Source organism: Geotrypetes seraphini, chromosome 15 (genome assembly GCF_902459505.1).
Source record: "Geotrypetes seraphini chromosome 15, aGeoSer1.1, whole genome shotgun sequence".
NCBI classification, from domain to species: Eukaryota; Metazoa; Chordata; class Amphibia; order Gymnophiona; family Dermophiidae; genus Geotrypetes; species Geotrypetes seraphini.
In genome coordinates, this window is record NC_047098.1 from 55,498,285 (window position 1) to 55,519,970 (window position 21,686).

The window sequence follows — 21,686 nt, forward strand, 5'->3', positions numbered from 1 at the left end:
ACGTGGAATCTAAATCTGGTTCTCCACTTGGTGACTCGTCCATCCTATGAACCCCTGAAAGGGATTTCTCTGAAAGATCTTACCCATCAAGACCGTTTTCCTTGTTGCGGTTACTTCTGCACAGAGAGTGAACATAAGAACATAACAAATGCCTCTGCTGGGTCAGACCCGAGGTCCATCGTGCCCAGCAGTCCACTCACGCAGTGACCCAGCAGGTCCAGGACCTGTGCAGTAATCTTCTATCTATACCCCTCTATACTCTTTTCCAGTAGGAATTTGTCTAATCCTTTCTTGAACCCCAGTACCGTACTCTGCCCAATCACGTCCTCTGGAAGCGCATTCCAGGTGTCCACCACACGTTGGGTAAAAAAGAACTTCCTAGTATTTGTTTTGAATCTGTCTCCTATCAACTTTTCCGAGTGCCCTCTTGTTCTTTTATTATTCGAAAGTTTGAAGAATCTGTCCCTTTCTACTCTCTCTATGCCCTTCATGATCTTATAAGTCTCTTTCATATCCCCTCTAAGTCTCCTCTTCTCCAGGGAAAAGAGACCCAGCTTCTCCAATCTCTCAGCATATGACAGGTTTTCCATACCTTTTATCAGACGCGTCGCTCTCCTCTGAACCCTCTTGACTAATGCCATATCCTTCGTAAGGTACGGCGACCAATATTGGACGCAGTACTCCAAATGCGGGCGCACCATTGCCCGATACAACGGCAGGATAACCTCTTTCATTCTGGCTGTAATACCCTTTTTGAATATACCAAGCATTCTATTCGCTCTCTTAGCGGCCGCTGCACACTGTGCCGTCGGCTTCATTGTCATGTCCACCAATACCCCCAAGTCCCTTTCCTGGGTACTCTTATTCAATAATATCCCTTCCATTGTATAGTTGTACCTCGAGTTTCTGCTCCCCACATTTAATATCTTACATTTCTCAACGTTGAACTTCATCTGCCATCTCGTCGCCCAATCTTCTAGTTTGATTAAGTCCCTTTGCAATTCTTCGCATTCCTCTGTAGTCCGAGCTCCATTAAATAGTTTAGTGTCGTCCGCAAATTTTATTATCTCGCACTTCGTCCCTGTTTCTAGATCATTTATGAAGATATTAAATAGTAGCGGCCCGAGCACCGAGCCCTGCGGGACACCACTCGTGACCCTCCTCCAGTTGGAGTAGTGGCCCTTCACTCCTACCCTTTGTTTTCTACCCTCCAACCAGTTTCTGATCCATCTATGTACGTCTCCTTCCACCCCATGGTTCTTCAGTTTCCGGAGTAGACGTTCATGGGGCACCTTGTCAAAGGCTTTTTGGAAATCTAGATATATGATGTCAATGGGGTCTCCTTTGTCCATCTGTTTGTTAATCCCTTCGAAGAAGTGCAATAAGTTTGTTTGGCACGATCTTCCCTTGCATAAACCATGCTGGCTGGCTATCAGAAGTTCGTGTTTTTCAAAATGTTGATCAATGCTTTCTTTTATCAGTGCTTCTGCCATTTTCCCAGGAACCGAAGTCAGGCTCACCAGCCTGTAGTTTCCCGGATCACCTCTTGATCCCTTTTTAAAGATGGGCGTAACATTGGCCATCTTCCAATCCTCCGGGATCTCGCCTGTTTTCAGGGATAAGTTGCAAATTTGCTGCAGTAGTTCCGCTATCTCCTCCTTTAATTCCTTCAGAACCCTTGGATGTATGCCATCCAGACCCGGGGATTTGTCAGGTTTTAGTTTTTCTATCTGCCTGCGAACGTCCTCAATGTTCACTTCTATGAATGTTAATTTTTCTGCTTGATTTCCGTTGAAGAATTGCTCAGGTTCTGGCATGTTGGACGTGTTTTCGTTAGTAAATACAGACAAGAAGAACATGTTAAGCCTTTCTGCCACTACCTTCTCCTCCTTCACCACTCCCTTCCTGTCTCCGTCGTCTAGCGGTCCCACTTCCTCTCTAGCTGGCTGCTTCCCTTTAACATATCTGAAGAACGGTTTGAAATTTCTTGCTTCCCTGGCTAGCCTTTCTTCATACTCTCTTTTAGCTTTCCGAACCTCACGGTGACATTCTTTTTGATACTTCTTGTGCTCTTTCCAGTTCCCCTCAGATTTGTCCTTTTTCCATTTCTTGAATGAATTTTTCTTATTGCCTATCGCTTCCTTCACTATTTTGGTTATCCACGCCGGGTCTTTTGTTCGATTCTTTTTGCATCCCTTCCTGAATCTGGGGATATACAGATTTTGCACCTCGTTCACCATGTCCCTGAAGAAGGACCAGGCATGATTTACCGTTAGCCATGTTTTGGAAGTGTTCCTAAGTTTCTTCCTTACAAATTCCCTCATTGCTTCGTAATTTCCTTTCTTGAAGTTAAAGGTTGTCGCTATGGATCTCTTGCCTTTTGATACTCCTACCTCAACCTTGAACTTGATCATATTATGATCGCTGTTTCCCAACGTCCCCACTACTTCAACGTCCTTTGCAGGTCCTCTTAACCCATTTAGGATTAGATCCAGAGTGGCATTTCCTCTCGTCGGTTCTCTAACAAGCTGCTCCATGAAGCAATCTTGTGTGGCTTCCAGGAATTTTGTCTCCCTAGCGCATTTCGAACTTCCAAGCCTCCAGTCTATCCCGGGGTAGTTGAAGTCTCCCATAATAACCGTGTTTCCACTTTTGCATTCTCGTTTCATCTCGGCTTCCGTTTCCTCATCGATATCTCCGGTTTGCCCGGGTGGGCAATAATATAGGCCCATCTTTATTTCAGGCCCTTTCCTTCCCGGTATTTTAACCCATAGAGATTCCAGCTTGTTGGTCGTCTCTGCTGTGTCCATTCTTGTGGATTGTATGCTTTCTTTTATGTACAGGGCTATTCCACCTCCTTTTTGTCCTGATCTGTCCTGGCGATAGTCCTGGTGTCAGAGCTTCAGGTTCTATTGTGCAGAGATCCTTTTCTCTGCATCACGGAATCTGCGGTTATTTTGAGAACAGTGCCTTCCTTTCTTCCGAAAGTGGTTTCTGCGTTCCACGTCAACCAGGAAGTTCAGCTTCCCGCCTTTGTTCAGTCAGGATTTAAGTCTAAGGACTGTGTTTTGCTGTCTCCAGATGTGCGGCATCTCCTTTTGAGATACCTGGAGGCCATGAATGACTTTCTTCTGTCAGACCATCTGTTTACTTTGGCAGGCCCTGTGCGTCAGGGTCAGCCTGCTTCCAAGGTTACCATCTCTCGATGAATTCGTGCTGCCATTTCCGCTGCTTATGTGTCGGCGGGGAAGTCGCCTCCCCTGGTATGAAGGCCCACTCTTCCAGAGGTATGGCTTCATCATAAGCTGAATCCCATGTGGTCTCACCTACAGAGATTTGTAGGGCGGCCACTTGGGCCTCTCTTCATACCTTTACCAAGTTTTACCAACTTGATGTGGTGGCCAAGCAAGATGCAGATTTTGCAGCTTCAGTTCTGGCGGCGGGCACATCAAGCCCCCCATGATGTGCTGGGACTGCTTCGATATGTCCCTATGGTGAAGCTTCCAGAGGTTATTGTCCAAGAAAGAAAGATTAGGTTACTCACCTCTGTTAATTTTCTTGTAAATAGCCTCTGGCAGCTTCACACCCGCTCATCTATTCTGTCCGATTTGCAGGTTGCCTGCCTGTAACTGATAAGCTGGATTTCAGTCTGACCAGCCTCACTAAGAATCCCATGAGTGTTCTTTTATGCAAGGTTAAGGGGTTAGAGGGGGGTCCCGATGTGATGTTCAAATTTCTTGTTAAGCTAAATTTGGACTTTTTGGGCATTTGTTAATTATGTATTTGGTTATCATGAGCAGAATTAACATGTAGAGGGGAGTCCTCACAATCCCCCCCCCTTGCTCTTTTCTTGTGTTTCCTGGTTCTACTAGATCTTCCTGGCTTTGTTACCTACTAAGCTGGGAGGAGAGTGTACAGAGAGGTGACCTAGAAGAGGGGGATGGATTTATTTCTAAGTTCTGCAGCCAAGGCTAGAATAGATGCAAGACCCTATGGTGAAGCTTCCAGAGGCTATTCACAAGAAAAAAGATTAACAGAGGTGAGTAACCTAATCTTTCTATAACAAGTACAACATGAAGAGCTACCATATTTGGATGTTAATGTATGTTACCACAGAAACTTCTATGGCCTTTGACCCTTATTTTCAGGCATTTGCCCATGTTGAAAAATGAAAAACTTTTTCAGATGGTTTGAAACATGCTGTTTCTAATAGAACTGGTTCAAAAATGTTTCTAGATTTTTTTTTGCAAAAGTTGGATGAAAATACCCTATTTTGGTCATTTTTAGAAAAATCACAACGTCTAAAGTTAAATTGTAAAGTAACGAGATTAGCTTACAAGTTAAAATCGCATATTTGATAACAAAGTCATGTCACAAAATAAACAAATTTTACAGGGATAGCTTCATTACAGGAGCCACAGAAGGCTGAACTTTGAAATTTTTTAGCGCCTCTATTTCTTCAGCCCAATTTGAGGCTTTTTACATATGCTAGTTTCAGAAAATAAAAATCTGCATTAATTCCATTAAATACCGTATTTTCACGCAAATAACGCGCACCCGTATAAAACGCGCTCACGGGTATACTGCGCATGCTGCCCGACGCTCCTTTCGCCCGCCCTGACTTTCCGTGCGCTGTCCCGACTCTCCGTTCACCCCCCCTGACTTCCGTGCACTGTCCCCCCTTGAAGGTCTGTCCCCATCCTGAAAGCCTGATGCCCCCCCCCGACGTCCGATACATTCCTCCCCCCGAAGGACCGCCGACTCCCCAACAATATCGGGCCAGGAGGGAGCCCAAATCCTCCTGGCCACGGCGACCCCCTAACCCCACCCCGCACTACATTACGGGCAGAAGGGATCCCAGGCCCTCCTGCCCTCGACGCAAACCCCCGTCCCCCCAACGACCGCCCCCCCCAGCCGACCCGCGACCCCCCTGGTGACCCCCCCACCCCCCTTCCCCGTACCTTTGGTAGTTGGGCCAGAAGGGAGCCAAACCCTCCTGGCCATGGCGACCCCCTAACCCCACCCCGCACTACATTACGGGCAGGAGGGATCCCAGGCCCTCCTGCCCTCGACGCAAACCCCCCTCCCCCCAACGACCGCTCCCCCCCTAAGAACCTCCGACCGCCCCCCCAGCCGACCCGCGACCCCCCTGGCGACCCCCACGACCCCCCCGCCCCCCTTCCCCGTACCTTTGGTAGTTGGCCGGACAGACGGGAGCCAAACCCGCCTGTCCGGCAGGCAGCCAACGAAGGAATGAGGCCGGATTGGCCCATCTATCCTAAAGCTCCGCCTACTGGTGGGGCCTAAGGCGCGTGGGCCAATCAGAATAGGCCCTGGAGCCTTAGGTCCCACCTGGGGGCGCGGCCTGAGGCACATGGGCCCAACCCGACCATGTGCCTCAGGCCGCGCCCCCAGGTGGGACCTAAGGCTCCAGGGCCTATTCTGATTGGCCCACGCGCCTTAGGCCCCACCAGTAGGCGGAGCTTTAGGATGGATGGGCCAATCCGGCCTCATTCCTTCGTTGGCTGCCTGCCGGACAGGCGGGTTTGGCTCCCGTCTGTCCGGCCAACTACCAAAGGTACGGGGAAGGGGGGTGGGGGGGTCGTGGGGGTCGCCAGGGGGATCGCGGGTCGGCTAGGGGGCGGTCGGAGGTTCTTGGGGGGGGGGCGGTCGTTGGGGGGGAGGGGGGTTTGCGTCGAGGGCAGGAGGGCCTGGGATCCCTCCTGCCCGTAATGTAGTGCGGGGTGGGGTTAGGGGGTCGCCGTGGCCAGGAGGGTTTGGGCTCCCTTCTGGCCCGATATTGTCGGGAAGTCGGCGGTCCTGCCGGGGGGGGGGGATGTATCGGACGTCGGGGAGTCGACCGGGCAAGAGGGCTTGGGCTCCCTCTTGCTCCGATCGTGGATGCGGGTGCGGGTGGGAGCGCGTGCGAGCGGTCGTTCGGGGTGGGGGTGCGAGCGGTCCTGCTGGGGGGGGGGAATCGGGCGTCGGGCGGGGTGGGAACTATGTTTTAAAACTTTTGTATACCGCGCTCACGCATATAACGCGCGAGGGGTATGCGCGGTAGGTAAAAACGCGTATAACGCGCGCGTTATATGCGTGAAAATACGGTAGATTGTAAAGAGCTGTATAAGATTGCCAAGTTTCATTTATTTTGCTTATATAACCAAGGAAATATTTTGACTCAAAAGTTGCAAAAATTTTGCAGAGATACTGTACATGGTTATGGGATGGGATCAAACAAAGAGCTATAGCTGCACAAGAATTCCACTGGTAGATCTTAAACTATACCAGAGTTTGGTTGGGTCATGTAAGATTCAGCACAAAGTTTCATCAAAATCTGTGATGGTGAGATAGGGAGCCCTAGACCACTTGACTAGTGATCCATGAATTTAGCTCATCATGACTGTTATTGGGAAATGGGCTTTAAGGTGGAGAGGGACTTTTGGCCCTCAGATTCTGATCTTTTGTACAAAGATTCCTTCCAAGAACTGAACTCTTGTAGGAGCCGAGATTTGCAAACATTACTAAGACAGTTTTGTCTACTGCACTGTAAGGTGCCTGTAGTTCTCTGAATAAGTAAGGTAGGAGACTCCATTTATGGTAGCACTTGGCACACTTATCTCCATCAACCCAGGCTCACCAGAAGTTAAATTCTTCAATAGCTCTGAGACTCACTGAAGGGGGTGTTCAAGACCTCTCTCCTCTTATCACAAGATCACCATTAGTATCAAGTGGAGTTTTGGGCCCCACACAGGTGGACTTACCACAATTCCCCTGCATAAGATGGTCTAGAACAGGGGTCTCAAAGTCCCTCCTTGAGGGCCGCAATCCAGTTGGGTTTTCAGGATTTCCCCAATGAATATGCATGAGATCTATGTGCATGCACTGCTTTCAATGCATATTCATTGGGGAAATTCTGAAAACCCAACTGGATTGCGGCCCTCAAGGAGGGACTTTGAGATCCCTGATCTAGAACAATACTACAGAAAAGTGAAGTTGAGAACTAAACTTTATCATATAGGCCTCTGAATACTATTCTCCCCTTCAACAGCTCTACAAGTTAAGGATAATCTCACAGGGCTCCCCCAGACTCAGGAAGATAGATGGTGGACCAAAAAAAAAAAAAAAAGTGTCAAAAAGGCCAGAACACCTTGGAAAAGAAAAGCAGACAAGATACTTGGATGAAAGCAATGTTAAGACAAAGGTAGAAATTTTGTTCTGAATTTATTAAACTGGAGTATGTCACCTTTGGGAAATGTGCATCGGCTATTTTGAGTTTCAGTTTCTATTTCTATTATTTATTTGAATATAATCTGAGATTCTTTATAGGCTTATTTGCTTTTTGAAGGGTTTGTTTACTGAGCTCTAAAGGGATTCCTTCCTCCCCACCGTCTCGCTATCTTGGGAGAAATGATTTTATAGGGGGCACATCTAAGCTTTTCTTCCTGAGGCCATTGGTCTCTTTGGTCCCTTCAATGTTACGATCTCATTTCTCTTTTCGCCTACTAGTGCAAAGCCAATCTAGCTTTCAGTTAAAATAAAACCACTTTCAAAATTTATGTCATTTGGTCAAATACTTTTGCTTGCACTTTTGACTGGTTAGCGGCGATCTGATTTGCTGACCGGATGCACAAAACAGTTCACCGTGTGGTTTTCTGCACGATTGCTCATTCTCCGATCCAGCTACGCAAATAAGGACATTAATACAGAAATGCCATGTAAACTAGACAAGCGACTGATGCTCTAACATTGCTTTGCGATGCACATAAAAAAGTGATTGCTTTTAGTGATCCAAAAAAAGCAACTAGTCAAGACCAGTTACTTACAAGTTTTACCGATAGTTCAGCCCTGAAATTAATATAATATTTATAACATTGATAACATAAATACAGTTTTTACAATAGCAGGAACGTATGTGTGTGTTATATGCACGTTGTGAACACGTGTGTTGAAGGCGCCTCTTACGCATGCCTGTTAATAGCATATAATATAAAAGGGAGGGCAAGAAAAAAAAAAAAAAGACAAGGCAAATGAGATGGCTAAAATTCTCATTCACGATTAAAATATGTACAAGCTGGATCAGAACTTTATACAGCACCACCCTCACCTCATTATGCCCCACATCTGCATAGTCTGCTGCTACCTCTCCGCCAAGCATCAAGGGATTGCCCTTGCTGTACTATTTAAAAGCACGTGAAATAACAGCGTTTGTTAACAGTGTGTGCTTTGTGTTCCATGGGACGTGTGCTTGTGTTCCGACGGTCAATATTACGGATGGCGGTTGTAGGCTCTAATTTATGCAGGCTACCCCTTTCCCTGGGAGGAAGGATAAACGATGATGTGATCGAAGGAGGGAGGACCAAATGCCATGGAGGAGTCTGACATAGCAAATTTGGTGCATACGTACATTGTTGCTGTATCAACTAGACTATTCTGTACATCTGCGAGTGTTGCTCTCACAGCAATCAGGATCGGAGATTATGGCGAACCTCCGCACAAATCATTTGCATGCAAACTTGTTTGAGCATCGATCACCGTTTCAGAATCGGCCCAAAAATCAGCCCATAGCAATCTACACAGTTTTACCCATTGTGTTTAGTGCATCTAGCCCTGGGTGACACCCTTTTTTTCCTGGTTCAATGATCACACCACAAGTCATCACATGCTACCCCCTGCAAATATTACCACCCCCTGACTTACCTAATCTGGTCACTGCAATGATGGTCCTGTGCCTCTGTATTATAAAAAGCTCACAAAGCACATTGTTTCTGTCCTTGTACACAAGTTCCTATGTAAGAGTAGCATCTAAGATTTTATAAAATAAGCAGTGCAACACCAGTATTTGATAGCTCAGCTGTGAAAGCTTAAACTGGAAAAACCCAAGCAGCCAAGTGACTAAGCACCTCAAATTTGGCACCGGTTGCTGGGAGAGAAGTGACAGTGAAGACTAGCAGCAGGAACTGTGATCATCAGTGAGCTGAAGCAGGAAGCAGCCAACAGACTGAAGAGGACAAAAGGGTTAAGGAGGGGAAATAGAGAGCATGTCAAGTAAATTGAGGAACAGAATCCCCACCTCCACAAACTATAAAGGAATTTCCTTTTGGTTGGCAGGTGCTAAAAGTCTTCTAGAAGAATTTCCACACTTACAGGCAATTACTTAATCATGCATCTGAGAATATTAAAATGCAGTCACGGCATCGTAGTATTTTCTTACTAATAGCTTATATAAAAGTTTATAATCTTAGCTGTTCATATTTTGCATTTTTTAAAATTTTGGCAGCCAATGAATACATCTGAATAATGCAAGAATCAAGCAAGAACCAAATACACCATACATTTGTTTGTGTTTTATAACTGTGTATGTAATATGTTTTTGTACATTGCTTAGTTTTAAGCGATTCATAAAATTTTAAAATAAACAAACATTTATAAAAAAAAACTCATCTGGAGACCTAGCAAAGACAAGAAAGTTCGATTGCCATGCCAAAAATGCATATTGCTAATAATCTGGAACCTGTGCATGTTTTTTTTTTAATAGGTATGGGAAGGGAGATGATGCACCTATTTTGAGCCTGATGTTTAAGGGCAAGTAGTCCTCTCACCCCACTCACTGGTAAGGCAAAAGATCTAGATTAGAGGTATACATGAGGATGGGGACAATGGGAAACCTGTGGAAATCTGCAGAAATACTTGGGGATGGGGCAAAAAGTTACTACTGTGGGGATGGAAGAGGATGAATTGGAAATGAATAGGGACCAGATTATGTCCACCTTTACTCAAACTTGACCCCTCAGCTACAAAAAAAATAAAAATAAAAAAATTGAAAGGAGGAGCTCACTAATGAAAACAAGTGCATGAATTTAGTCATTTTGGCAATGAAGGACCACTGATAAACTGGTGAGAATAGTTATCTATTTGTTTTAAGAGTTTCTATAGTCTCAACCATGTGACTGATAATGCAGCTAATACGAAAGCTGCATTTCAAGATGTCTCAATAGGTTGTGCAGGTCATGATCTCAGTCTTTTACTCTCCCAGAATCCAGTCATTAAAAACCGATTCAAATGACCTCAGTGAAGCAAGCTAGCTTATAAGAAAATGCTCTGGTATCAACTCTGTGGAACAGCATTCTATGGACACTGAAATCTGTGGCAGAGAATATGGAGTAGCTGTGTGCAATTCCCACTAAACCAGAAACAAATAAGCTGTCCCTGACCAAATTGTGCACAATTAATGACTCCTTGCTGGCGGTTTTTATGGTGCTAGAACCTTTTGATAGGGTTATAAAAACCATCAGATACTACACTATAGCTGGTGGTCCCAACAAAATATCAATTGAAATGGCATCTGAAAATTGTAAACTCAGCCAGCCATGTGATAGCATCATCTTGCAGATCACCTGGGTTGCTATTTTACAATTAAAGAGAAACTTGGCAGCAGTGTTTCTGGATCCAAGGCAACATGGATTCACTAGAGGTAGGTCTTGTCAGACAAACCTGATCATTTTCTTTGACTGGGTGACCCGAGAATTGGATAGAGGATGTGCACTATATGTGATGTATTTAGATTTTAGCAAAGCCTTTGACAGTGTTCCACACAGACATCTAATAAATAAACTGAGTGCCCTTGGTATGGGTCCCAAAGTGACAAGCTGGGTCAAGAACTGGTTGAGGAGAAGGCGACAGAGGATAGTGATCAATGGAGATCGCTCTAAGGAAAGGGATGTTACCAGTGGTGTACCTCAAGGTTCTATTCTTGGGCATGTTCATTTTAACATTTTTATAAACGATATTGCTGAAGGGTTGTCAGGTAAGATTTGCCTCTCTGCAGATGATACTAAAATCTGCAATAGAGTAGATACCCAAGCTTGAAGAATGGTCTGAAATTTGGCAGCTAAAATTTAATGCTAAGAAATGCAAGGTCATGCATTTAGGTCGCAAAAACCCAACGGAGCAGTACAGTTTAGGGGGTGAAGAACTTATGTGCACGACAGAAGAGTGGGACTTGGGTGTGATTGTATGTGATCTTAAGGTGGCCAAACAGGTTGAAAAGGTGACGCCAAAAGCTAGAAGGATGCTAGGGTGCATAGGGAAAGGTATGACCAGTAGGAAAAAGGAGGTATCGTATAATACTTTGGCGAGACCTCATTTAGAATATTCTGTACAATTCTGGAGGCTGCTTCTTCAAAAAGATATAAAAAGGATGGAGTTGGTCCAGAGGAAGGCTACTAAAATGGTGTGTGGTCTTCAACATAAGGCTTATGGGGACAGACTTAAAGATCTCAATCTGTATACTTTGGAGGAAAGGCGGGAGAGGGGAAAATATGATAAAAGACATTTAAATAACTACATAATGTAAATGCGCATGAGTCGAGTCTCTTTCATTTGAAAGGAAACTCTGCAATAAGAGGGCCTAGGATGAAGTTAAGAGGTGATAGGCTCTGGAGTAATCTAAGGAAATACTATTTTACAGAAAGGGTGGTAGATGCATGGAAGTGTCTCCCAGAAGACGAAGTGGAGACAGAGACTGTCTGAATTCAAATGGCCTGGGATAGGCATGTGGGATCTCTCAGAGTGAGAAAGATGATGGTTACTGAGAATGGGCAGACCATATGGGCCATTTGGCCTTTATCTACCCTCATGTTTCTATAAACAGACTGTGAACACTGACAGCAGATCAGGCTATAGTCAAGGTGCAGCCAGTTGCCAAACCTCCAAAATAAGAAGAATCAGAGGCAGGTTGGTTTTTTTTCCCCAAGACACTTAAAGGGCCAGCCAGGATGTGGCTTCAGTAATCGACAAAGAGGATACATAAATATTGAGCTCAGACAAGTAATTCTGCACATTTATTACCTATTAGCAATAGAGGTATCAGGTGTGGCCTGCTCCCTTTTTGGAACTCCTGCCACCAGCACATCATCCTAATTTTCATCTTGCAAATGAAAAGAACAATCGAGGAATATAGAACAGAACTGAGCTTTGGCTCTGTAGATGGTTTATTATTTTTACATAGTTTGAAATGATTGTTTTTCAACAGTCCATGTTGATATTTTTCTTGCATATTAAAATTGAAACACACAATAGGGGATAGGACTTGATATACTGCTTTTTCTGTGTTACTATCAAAACAGTTTACATATTTTAGACAGGAATTTATTTTGTACCTGGGGCAATGAAGTGTTAAGTGGCTTGCTCAGAGTCAAAAGGAGCTGCAGTGGGAATTGAACTCGCAATCTCAGGGTGCTGAGGCAGTTGTTTTAACTATTAACGTTATAGGATTCATTTTATATGTTTTGCTGAATTTACAAAATATTTTAAATGCAGGTTGGGTGTAGGGATTGGTAAGAAAACTAAGGAAGGAATAGAATAGAGATAGGTGGAGATAGGGACCAGATTATATTCCTGTGCACACTTGTAATCTAGAGTTCTGGGCATGGCTGAAGTTTGGCTGCTGTCTGTGCAGGTCTGACCATAGTGTCCTTGCAAACTAGTGACCTCAGTAGCATCACGCAATGGTACTGGAGGGCAAGCAGCCTCACACAGAGCAAGCCACCTGGTAGTGTTGACATTTCTTCCTCCTAAAAAGGTCATGGCCGTGCTTCCTCATACTGCTTCTTGGGGAGTCTGCTCGTCCCCTCATTTTCCTTTTCCCTAATCATATTAGGAGGGCTTTTGTATACAGTTTGCTATATGGCTACAACTTATAGTGTTACATTGATTTGTCTTGGTGTCTTCATTAGTATGTTTTATGCTGGGTTGGTTGCACTGTCCTGGTTAAATTCTACTTCCAGTTAGAACCATGACCTTAGATACAACAACATATGTACAAATTACATTTCCATATTTATTTTAAGACATTCTATAGTATGCATCTATGTTAAGCCAGCAACACCCTTAAACAGAGGGTCAGTTTGGGAAGGGGAACAGATACAAAAGGAATTAAAAAAAAAAAATAAAAAAAAAATTCCCAGCATCTAAACTTTTTGTATTATGCCCAGTATAGTACAGTTTCTTCAATGTAATCTCCACAAAAGTGTACAATATGACTTCTACATAGCTGTTACACTGCAGATGAACACTATATAATTTTGTTGCAATTTATAAAAACAACAACTAGTGTAAATGCGCTGTCACACAAATATATATCCTTTCATAGGTATTCTAGAAAAAAACAGGGGTCTCAAGTGCTCCCAGCCAGAGGCTTGAGATATACTTCAAAGCCACTGACTGATGTTATGAGCTATCATCGGTCCCGTTTATATTCTCTAAACCAATGACTAGTAGTTTTTTCTTATTTTTACATTCTTTTTTATAAAAAGTATTTTACTAAATCAGTTCTTTTGCTAGTCTATGCACTTCAAAATTACTTAGCTTTTTTTCTTCTTTTGACTCTTTATTCTCTCTCTCATTAAGTCTCTTCTCTCTCTCATTAACTCTCTACGGAAGATCTCCGTTTCGCACCCGTACATTAACAGGGGGCTTCTTCAGGAAAGCGCCAAGGGTCACTTATAGTATCCCCAGCGTAGTTCTACTACTTTTCTATTACAAAATGGAATCTCCTTCCTCATGGGATTCCCTCAGCATAAAGAGCGGAGAATCTTATATATGTGTGTGACAGCGCATTTACACAAGTTGTTAGTATGATACACAATATCAATTAAGTGGTGATTTATAAAAACAAACCAACCTTTAGATTAACTATTACTACTAGGGGCCGTTCAGGAATGAAGTTTAAGAAAGCTACCAAAATGAAGATGTACATTGACCCTTAAAGAAAATGTCCTTTTTGAAGTAATTTAGCAATTCTTGTACTTACTATAAGGTATCTGGAGGACCAATAATAAGGACTTCCCATCGATAGAGATCATTGTCATCTATTAAGCCCGCTGAAAACCCTTCTACTGGATTCTTGTTGAGCTCTGTGACAAGAAAACCAATGTATTAAAATATATGTAAATTACTGTATTTTTTAGTTGTATGTTAATCTGATGCACTTTTGTACATATGCCATTATAAACTGCTTGTGTTATAGGCGGGATACAAATTAAAAAAATAAAAATATATACAAAGTTTAATCTGCAGACACCAAAGATAACATCTGCAGACACCAAAGATAATCAATGTTACCCATTTTTGTAGTGCAGTAAGCCAAATAAAAGCAAAATTATGCAAAGACAGGCTGGCAAGATTTCATACAAGCAACTTGTACAACTTAAAACTCCTATCACACAATATGTAGAAAAAAGTAACAAAAGAAATGACACTAAATGTTTTACAGAAGACAAATCCTCCAAAAGTGTTGCTATTAAATGTTTCACACCTCATAGCAAAGATTGAAACTACCTTAAAGTTTGTGTTCTCACTGGTGTGGCATTTTGGATACATCCAATACAAATTTGTACAGAATTCATCTCTAAATAAAGAATAACTCTTTAGACATCCAGGCATTTCAGGATTTTGTCTTCCTTCTTTTCCCCGGAGAGCAAAAAGGGCTGGGAGACGCACTTCCTGGTTTACGTGAAAACTATCTTTGGTAAGAAGGTACCTTTCGAAGCACGACACCAGTCTCCAAAATCTTGAGGAAGGTCCCTACAGGACAGAGCCTACAATTCTCATACCCTTCTGGCTGAAGATATGGCCACTAAAACAGTCTCGAAGTCCATGAGTGAGAAGACCATCCTTCTCCTAAGGGCTTGTACTGAACCTGAGCTAGTGCCTGCAGAACGAGACTTATATTCCAGGATGGAAAGGGCTGGCACACAGAGGGGCAATTCTCCCTTTAAAATCTGGACACATCTGGATGAGAAGATGTTTAGTCTGCTCTATTCTCTAAAGCACAAAATATCTGCTGTCTATACCTTGAGCAAACCCATGCGAGGCTTTTATCAAGCCCCTCCTGAAGAAAAGCTCCAGTTGCCATGACCTTAGCCTTAGTCAGATCTGTGTCTGACTATACCAGCTGTGGAAACACTTCCAAGCCTTCAAGTCTGCCAAAGTGGACTGCTTCTTAGATCTTAGCAGGGTGGTTATCACCAAGTCCAAATAGCCAAGCCCTAAGACCATAAGACCAAAGTGGTCTGGATACTTCAGAGCAATTGGTCCTTGTGAAAGGAGTCCTAGATGAAAGAGAAGCCTGAGCCCTTTGCCCCTCTGTAGGCACACCAGGTTTGCATACCAGGCTGCCTTGGTCAGTCCGGGGCAACCAGGATTACTCACCCCTGTGGGTCCTTATTCTTCAGAGGACTCTTCTTCCTATCATTGGCCATGGGGGAAACACATACAGAAGCTCTGCTGGAGGCCAGGGCTGGACCACAGCATTCAGGTTGTCACTTCCTGGCTCATCATCTCCAACTGAAGATCTGAACGGCCTTCTTGTTGATGGCTGATGCCATGAGATCAACTAATGTGGGCAGAACAAGTTTTAGTTTTTTCCCTTACTATATTGTTCATTCCTTCCCTTTCCTCAACTTTTTTGATTTTATTGTAACCTACCGACTCCCTCCTTTCCTCATATAGTGTTCTCCCGCAAATTCGCATTCGTAAACTCTAATTCACTGTATGCTCCGACAGCCTCTTCCTGTATTAAAGCCAGGCTACACCAATCAGGAGCCGCATGTCAGAATTTCAGGGGAGTACTGTATTTCTTTGCTGGTTCGACTGTTAACTGTATTTTGTGTATTTTTTATTTTTTGTTCCCTAACCTATTTAATTTTCATATGTATTTATTTTAAACTTTTATTGTAAACCACTTAGATTTACCTTTGGTTTTATGTTTACGGTATATTAAATAAACTGAACTTGAATTTATACAAATGTTGTCAAAGGTCTCCAGAGACATAGAAACATAGAAAAATGACGGCAGATAAGGGCCATAGCCCATCAAGTCTGCCCACTCAACAGACCCACCCCCTAAATCTGCTCTAGGGCCCCCGCTCTAACTGGACAGAGACAGAGACCACTCTCCTGGATCATGTCTGACAGCTCAAGAAATCCATTTGCATACTGTCCACTCCTGCTACATGTGCTACTGAGAGAGCCAATAGATGGGCCTCAGCCCATTGGAACAACATTTAAGCCTCCAATCTCAGTGGTGCACTCCTGGTTGTCTCCCTGCTAATTGAGGTAGGCTACCGCTGTGGCATCATCCAACACCTTGCCCTCTAAAATGCTCTCCTATTGCTCTCAACTTCAAGTAGTTGACTGATCAATCTCTCTGTGAGGGTGACCACCGGCCTTGCAACGGGTGTCCTCAGTAATGGGCTCCCCAGCTGAAGAGGCTGGCATCCACCTGGAAGATCTTGATGACATATGTGTAGAAGCATTCCTTGGGATAGGAACCATGGTTCCAGCCACTAGTCCAGGCTGCGCAGAGCTGTGTTTGTGCAAGGCAGTGCTAAGTCCAAAGCATTTGAATGCGGGGGACTACTGGGAGAGCAGCTTCTTCTGTAGAGGGTGTAAATGTGCTCTCACCTAGGGTACTACATCTATCATTGCCATCATGGACCCCAACAACTGAAGATATCATGCCGTCAGAGCTGGCCTGTCCTTTATTGCCAGAATTTGACCCCCAAGCTTTGCACTGTGCGCTTCCGAAGACCGACCCTATTCTGATATGTATCAAAACAGAATTCACAGATATTCCAAGGACTGTTTCAGAGTCAAGTGACTCTTTTTGAAGTTTATCAACTAGCCTAGGCTCTGCAGACCACTTGGACCACTGCTTTTTTTGCCCTCTGCCTCAAATGGTGCCCTTTATTAGCCAATCATCCAGTTAAGGATGCACCTGTACCCCACCTTGCAAAGGTGCATTGCTACCACAATCATTATCTTGGTGAAGGTGCATGTGCTGTAGCTATTCCAAATGGAAGCTCGAGAACTGGAGATGATGTTCTAGTAAATGGAACCTCAAGAACTTTGTGAGCTAGGAAAATGGGAATATGCAAATTAGCCTCTGTCAGGTCTAGGAAAGCAAGGAATTCTCCTGGTGCCACCAATGCAATGACTGACTGGGCCATTTCCATGCAGAAGCAGAGGATCTTGAGGGCTGCATTGATTAACTTCACATCCAGGATTGGTCTCCAGTTGCCCAAGTCTCTTTTGGGTACGATAAAGTACATTGAGTTATCTGCCTCTACGGCTCCTAGATCTGAGCCTCTGTGGCTCCTAGATCTGAGCGCCTCTGTTGTGTCGCCAGAATTCTGGCTGCTTTGTCCAGCTTTCCCACAGGAGAATTTACAAAGAGATCCAGAAGGAATAGAAAGCATTCCAACTTATAACCCTCCCAAATGAAGCCCAGCACCCAGCAAACCTGCATCCACATATGCAAAAACTCTGCCAGCCTGCCCACCACCTGAGAAGGGAGAGCTATAGGTCCAATATCATTTTGCTGTTTTTTGGGGGGCTGCAGTGGAGCAGGATCTGGATGCCTGAGGGCACCTGGCGCACCTGAATCTCCGTCTTGTGCCTTGGAACGGTCTCTGGGAACCTGACACTCCTGAGTACTGTAAAAAAACCTTGGGCTTGAGCCATAAAAATATCTCTCGACTAGACCCCTGTGTGGCCCAGTCTGCTATATGGTAAGGACTTTGACTTATGATTTGCCACACTGGCTATCAGATTGTTGAGACCCTTGCCAAAGAGCAAGATCACTTTAGATGCTGAATCTCCCATCCACTGCCTGATCCAGAGCATTCTGCGGGCAGAGATGTTATATTCTGAAACATTACTCAAGACCCTAAAAGGGTCATACAGCGTGTCTCCACTCTGTAAATCAACTCCTGCCAAAAAGAACTTGCATCCATCTTGTAGTGCTGTGTCAGACCTGGATTACCCTCAGGGACCTCTGTCACGACAGATATATCACCTAAACAATAATTACACCAAACACATGTTCCATTGCTTCTTCCATAATATGTCCCCTCTGAAATTCTAAACTGTACATTGTAATTCGCTGCATTTCTTTTAAGTTTCTACTTACTATAATTTCACTGACTATTCTATATATTGTAACTCGCTGATTGTCCAGCTCTCTTCAATGTAAACTGCCTAGAAGTCGCAAGATTATGACGGTATAGAAGAATAAAGTTATTATTATTATTGCATACTTTCCCTCGCATCCAGACATTACCAGGATGCTAACTGACCATTAGGAGGTCCCTGAGGGTAGTCCAGGTCTGACACAGCTCTACCAGATGGATGCCAGGTTCTAGCAGCTATTTAATACACCAAATGTGAATTCCCTAGTGGTGCAAGTTACTAAACATACCTCCCTTCCTAGTGAAGTTGAAAGGACTCCTAGGACCAAAGACTGGACTCTCTCATTAAGAGACAATTTGAGGCCGCAGCACTGGTCCTAAAAGCTGCAGCTGCAGCGTCATTTGTCACCTAATTTCCTTACCATTTCTTCTTTTCTAAATTCGAAATGTCTTGATCCCTACTTTTGTCAATTCCAATTTAAAAAAACGCAATATTTACTGACATAAAATACACATCTTTGGCTTTGTGCATTCCCAAAATTACTTTTCTCTGGAAAAGAGAATAAATTCAGCAATTAAGGTTAATGCATTTCAGTACTAAAACTATTACTTCATTTTTTATATTACCAAATTAAATATTATAACCTAGGTAATAGGCCTGAAGTAGACACTTCAAATGTTGTTTTATTAATATCAAGCATTTTATTTTCCTGCCTTTTTGAAATAATTCATCTGGTTTAAGTTGAATGAGCTGAACAGCAGAAAAAGCTCATGTGGTGAGGGCCATGTTTGTTGCTTTATGATTATGATACATAGAATATTGCACATGTAATAGAATTCAGGCAACATGTAAAATTTGTGTGGGAGGAGAACAGGGGAGAGCGGGAGAATTGAGTTGAAGAACTGGTAAGAATATTATAAGAATGAATATAATATAACCAAAAAGTCCAACAATTCTAGTCTGGTCTGTTGGAATAAGAGAAAGGTATGTTTGGGGTGATTTTTCCCCTGGATGAGAGCTGCACATGGTGTGTGCTACTCCTGAGAAGACCCAATGACAGGTATTGGATCACCTTAGTTTCTTTTGGTGATGGCAAAAACAAGGAGGCTCCTTGGGAGGAGTTTAAAGGTCTAGCAGGCAGGTAGCAGGGTAGAGTAGAATCTCAGTTAACCGGTACTCACTAAACTGGTACTCACTAAACTAGCAAAATAAATCACCGGGGGGGGGGGGGGGGGACCGCCGAAGCATCAGTGGTTCTGAGCTGCAAACTTCCCCAAACCCCATTCAAACCCTGAAGTACTAGAAGCGGAAGCAGTCCTGAGCTGTGAACCCTACCTCCCTTCTAACACAAAGCACCAGTGCGGCAGTGGTCCTGAGCTGCAAAGCCCCCTCCTTCCCTTACGCAGCAGAAGCAGGTGGTGGTCCTGAGCCATGAACTTCCTCGCTTCCTTCTCTTCTTTATCCAAAGCAGCAGCTGGTCAGCAGGAGGCAGCTATCAAAACAGGCTGCTTGCGGCCAGTCCCAGCAGGGCCTTTCCTCCGACACGTCACTTCGATGCATCAGAAGAAAGGCCCTTCCAGGCTGGCCACGAGCAGCCTGTTTTGAGTGCTGCCTTCTGACTGGCTGCCGCTTTGGGTAAGGAAGGGAGGGAGCAGTGAACTGGATTAAAGACTTTCCTGTACTTTAAAATAAAACTGTAAATGTTACAACAAAATGAAGGCAATGTGAGTCTAATTTCTAGTTCATTAAGGGGTCCTTTTACTATGGTGTACATAAAATATAATGGACGTATTAGCATTAAGCGCGTGCTAAATCGGCTAGCGTGCCTTAGTAAAAGGACCCTTTAATTCATGAATATTCCTAATTGGCAACTGCCAGAAATGGGATACTGGGCTCAATAGGACCACTGGTCTGGTGCAGCACAGTACTTTGTTCTTAAATTTTAGAAAGTCCATTTCAGGTAGAAGTGAGACATTTATAAGCTTCCTTATAGCCATGCTTGCTACAATATTTAACCCCCCCCTTTTTTTTTACAAAACCGTAACAAGGTTTTTAGCGCCAGCTGCGGCGGTAACAGCTCCAAAGCTCATAGAAAACCTATGAGCATTGGAGCTGTGGCTGGCACTAAAAAGCACAGTTACTTACCGTAACAGTTGTTATCCAGGGACAGCAGGCAGATATTCTCACAGATGGGTGACGTCACTGACGGAGCCCCGCAGCGGACAGCCTCGAAAGCAGACTTGCTTGAAGATCTTTATAAGAGCTTCCGAGTGCTGCATCGCGCATGCACGCGTGCATTCCCGCCCAACTAGGGGGCGCATCTCCTGTGAGGATCCTCAGTTCAGATACCTAGCTAAGAAGCCAACCAGAGGAGGAGGGTGGGTCATGAGAATATCTGCCTGCTGTCCCTGGATAACAACTGTTACGGTAAGTAACTATGCTTTATGCCAGGACAAGCAGGCAGCATATTCTCACAGATGGGTGACCTCCAAGCTAAGCATAAAGGGATGGAGAGAGAGTTGGCAATTTAAGAAAAAAGATTTTGCAAAACAGATTGGCCAAAATGGCCATCCCTTCTGGAGAAAGTATCCAGACAGTAATGAGAAAGTATGAACCGAGGACCAAGTGGCAGCCTTGCAGATTTCCTCAATTGGAGTTGATCTGAGGAAAGCCACAGATGCCACCATAGCTTAAACTTTATGGCCCGTGACTTGACCTTGCAGGGGAAGACCAGCCTGAGCATAGCAGAAAGAGATGCAAGCAGCCATCCAGTTGGAGATGGTTCGCTTCGAGATAGGACGTCCCAACTTATTGTGATCAAAGGAGATGAAAAGTTGAGGAGTTGTTCTGTGAGGTTGAGTGCGTTGCAGGTAGAAAGCCAAGGCACGTTTGCAGTCCAAAGTATGAAAAGTCACTTCTCCAGGATGAGAATGAGGCTTTGGAAAATATACTGATAGAACAATAGATTGATTGAGATGAAATTCGGAAACAACTTTAGGTAAGAATTTTGGATGAGTGCGGAGGACCACTTTGTCATGGTGGAAAACTGTGAAAGGTGGATCCGCAACCAGAACTTGCAACTCACTGACTCGTCGAGCAGACGTGAGGGCGATTAGGAACACCGCTTTCCAAGTGAGATACTTGAGGTGAGCTTTATCCATTAGTTCAAATGGAGGTTTCATCAGTTGAGCTAGAACAACATTGAGATCCCAGACCACTGGAGGCAGTTTAAGTGGTGGATGAAATTAAAAAAGTGGGAAACCATCGGATGTGCAGAGAGAGGTTTCCCATCCAGAGGCTGATGAAAAGCAGCAATTGCACTGAGATGGACACGAATAGATGTAGACTGAAGTCCAGAGTGCGATAAGTGAAGTAAATAGTCCAGAACAGAAGCCAAGGAGGTAGACATTGGCTCCAGCTGATGGGTGGAACACCAAGTAGAAAATCGAGTCCATTTCCGACTGTAACATTGTCAAGTGGACGGCTTCCTGGAAGCTACCAAGATATCCTGTACAGACTGGGAGAATTGGAAAGAGTCTGTTAGGTTGAAAGGTACCAAGCTGTCAAATGTAGACTGGAGGTTGGGATGTAGCAAGGACCATTGACTCTGAGTGAGCAGAGAGGGTAGGAGCACAGGTTCCCTGGTGCTGAGTTGAAGTAGAAGGGAGTACCATGGTTGTTTGGGCCACCGAGGAGCTATGAGAATCATGGTG

General features: G+C 44.2%; 1 protein-coding gene across 1 annotated transcript in view; it reads right to left on the reverse strand.

Annotated features, from left to right (window-relative positions):
- The window catches only part of UBE2G1 (ubiquitin conjugating enzyme E2 G1), a 120,339-nt gene that overhangs the window by 43,755 nt on the left and 54,898 nt on the right, over window positions 1-21,686 (reverse strand). The window contains exon 2 of the mRNA XM_033922283.1: window positions 13,814-13,916. Within this exon, the coding sequence (XP_033778174.1) occupies window positions 13,814-13,916 (103 nt within the window). The remainder of the gene's footprint in view (window positions 1-13,813; window positions 13,917-21,686) is intronic.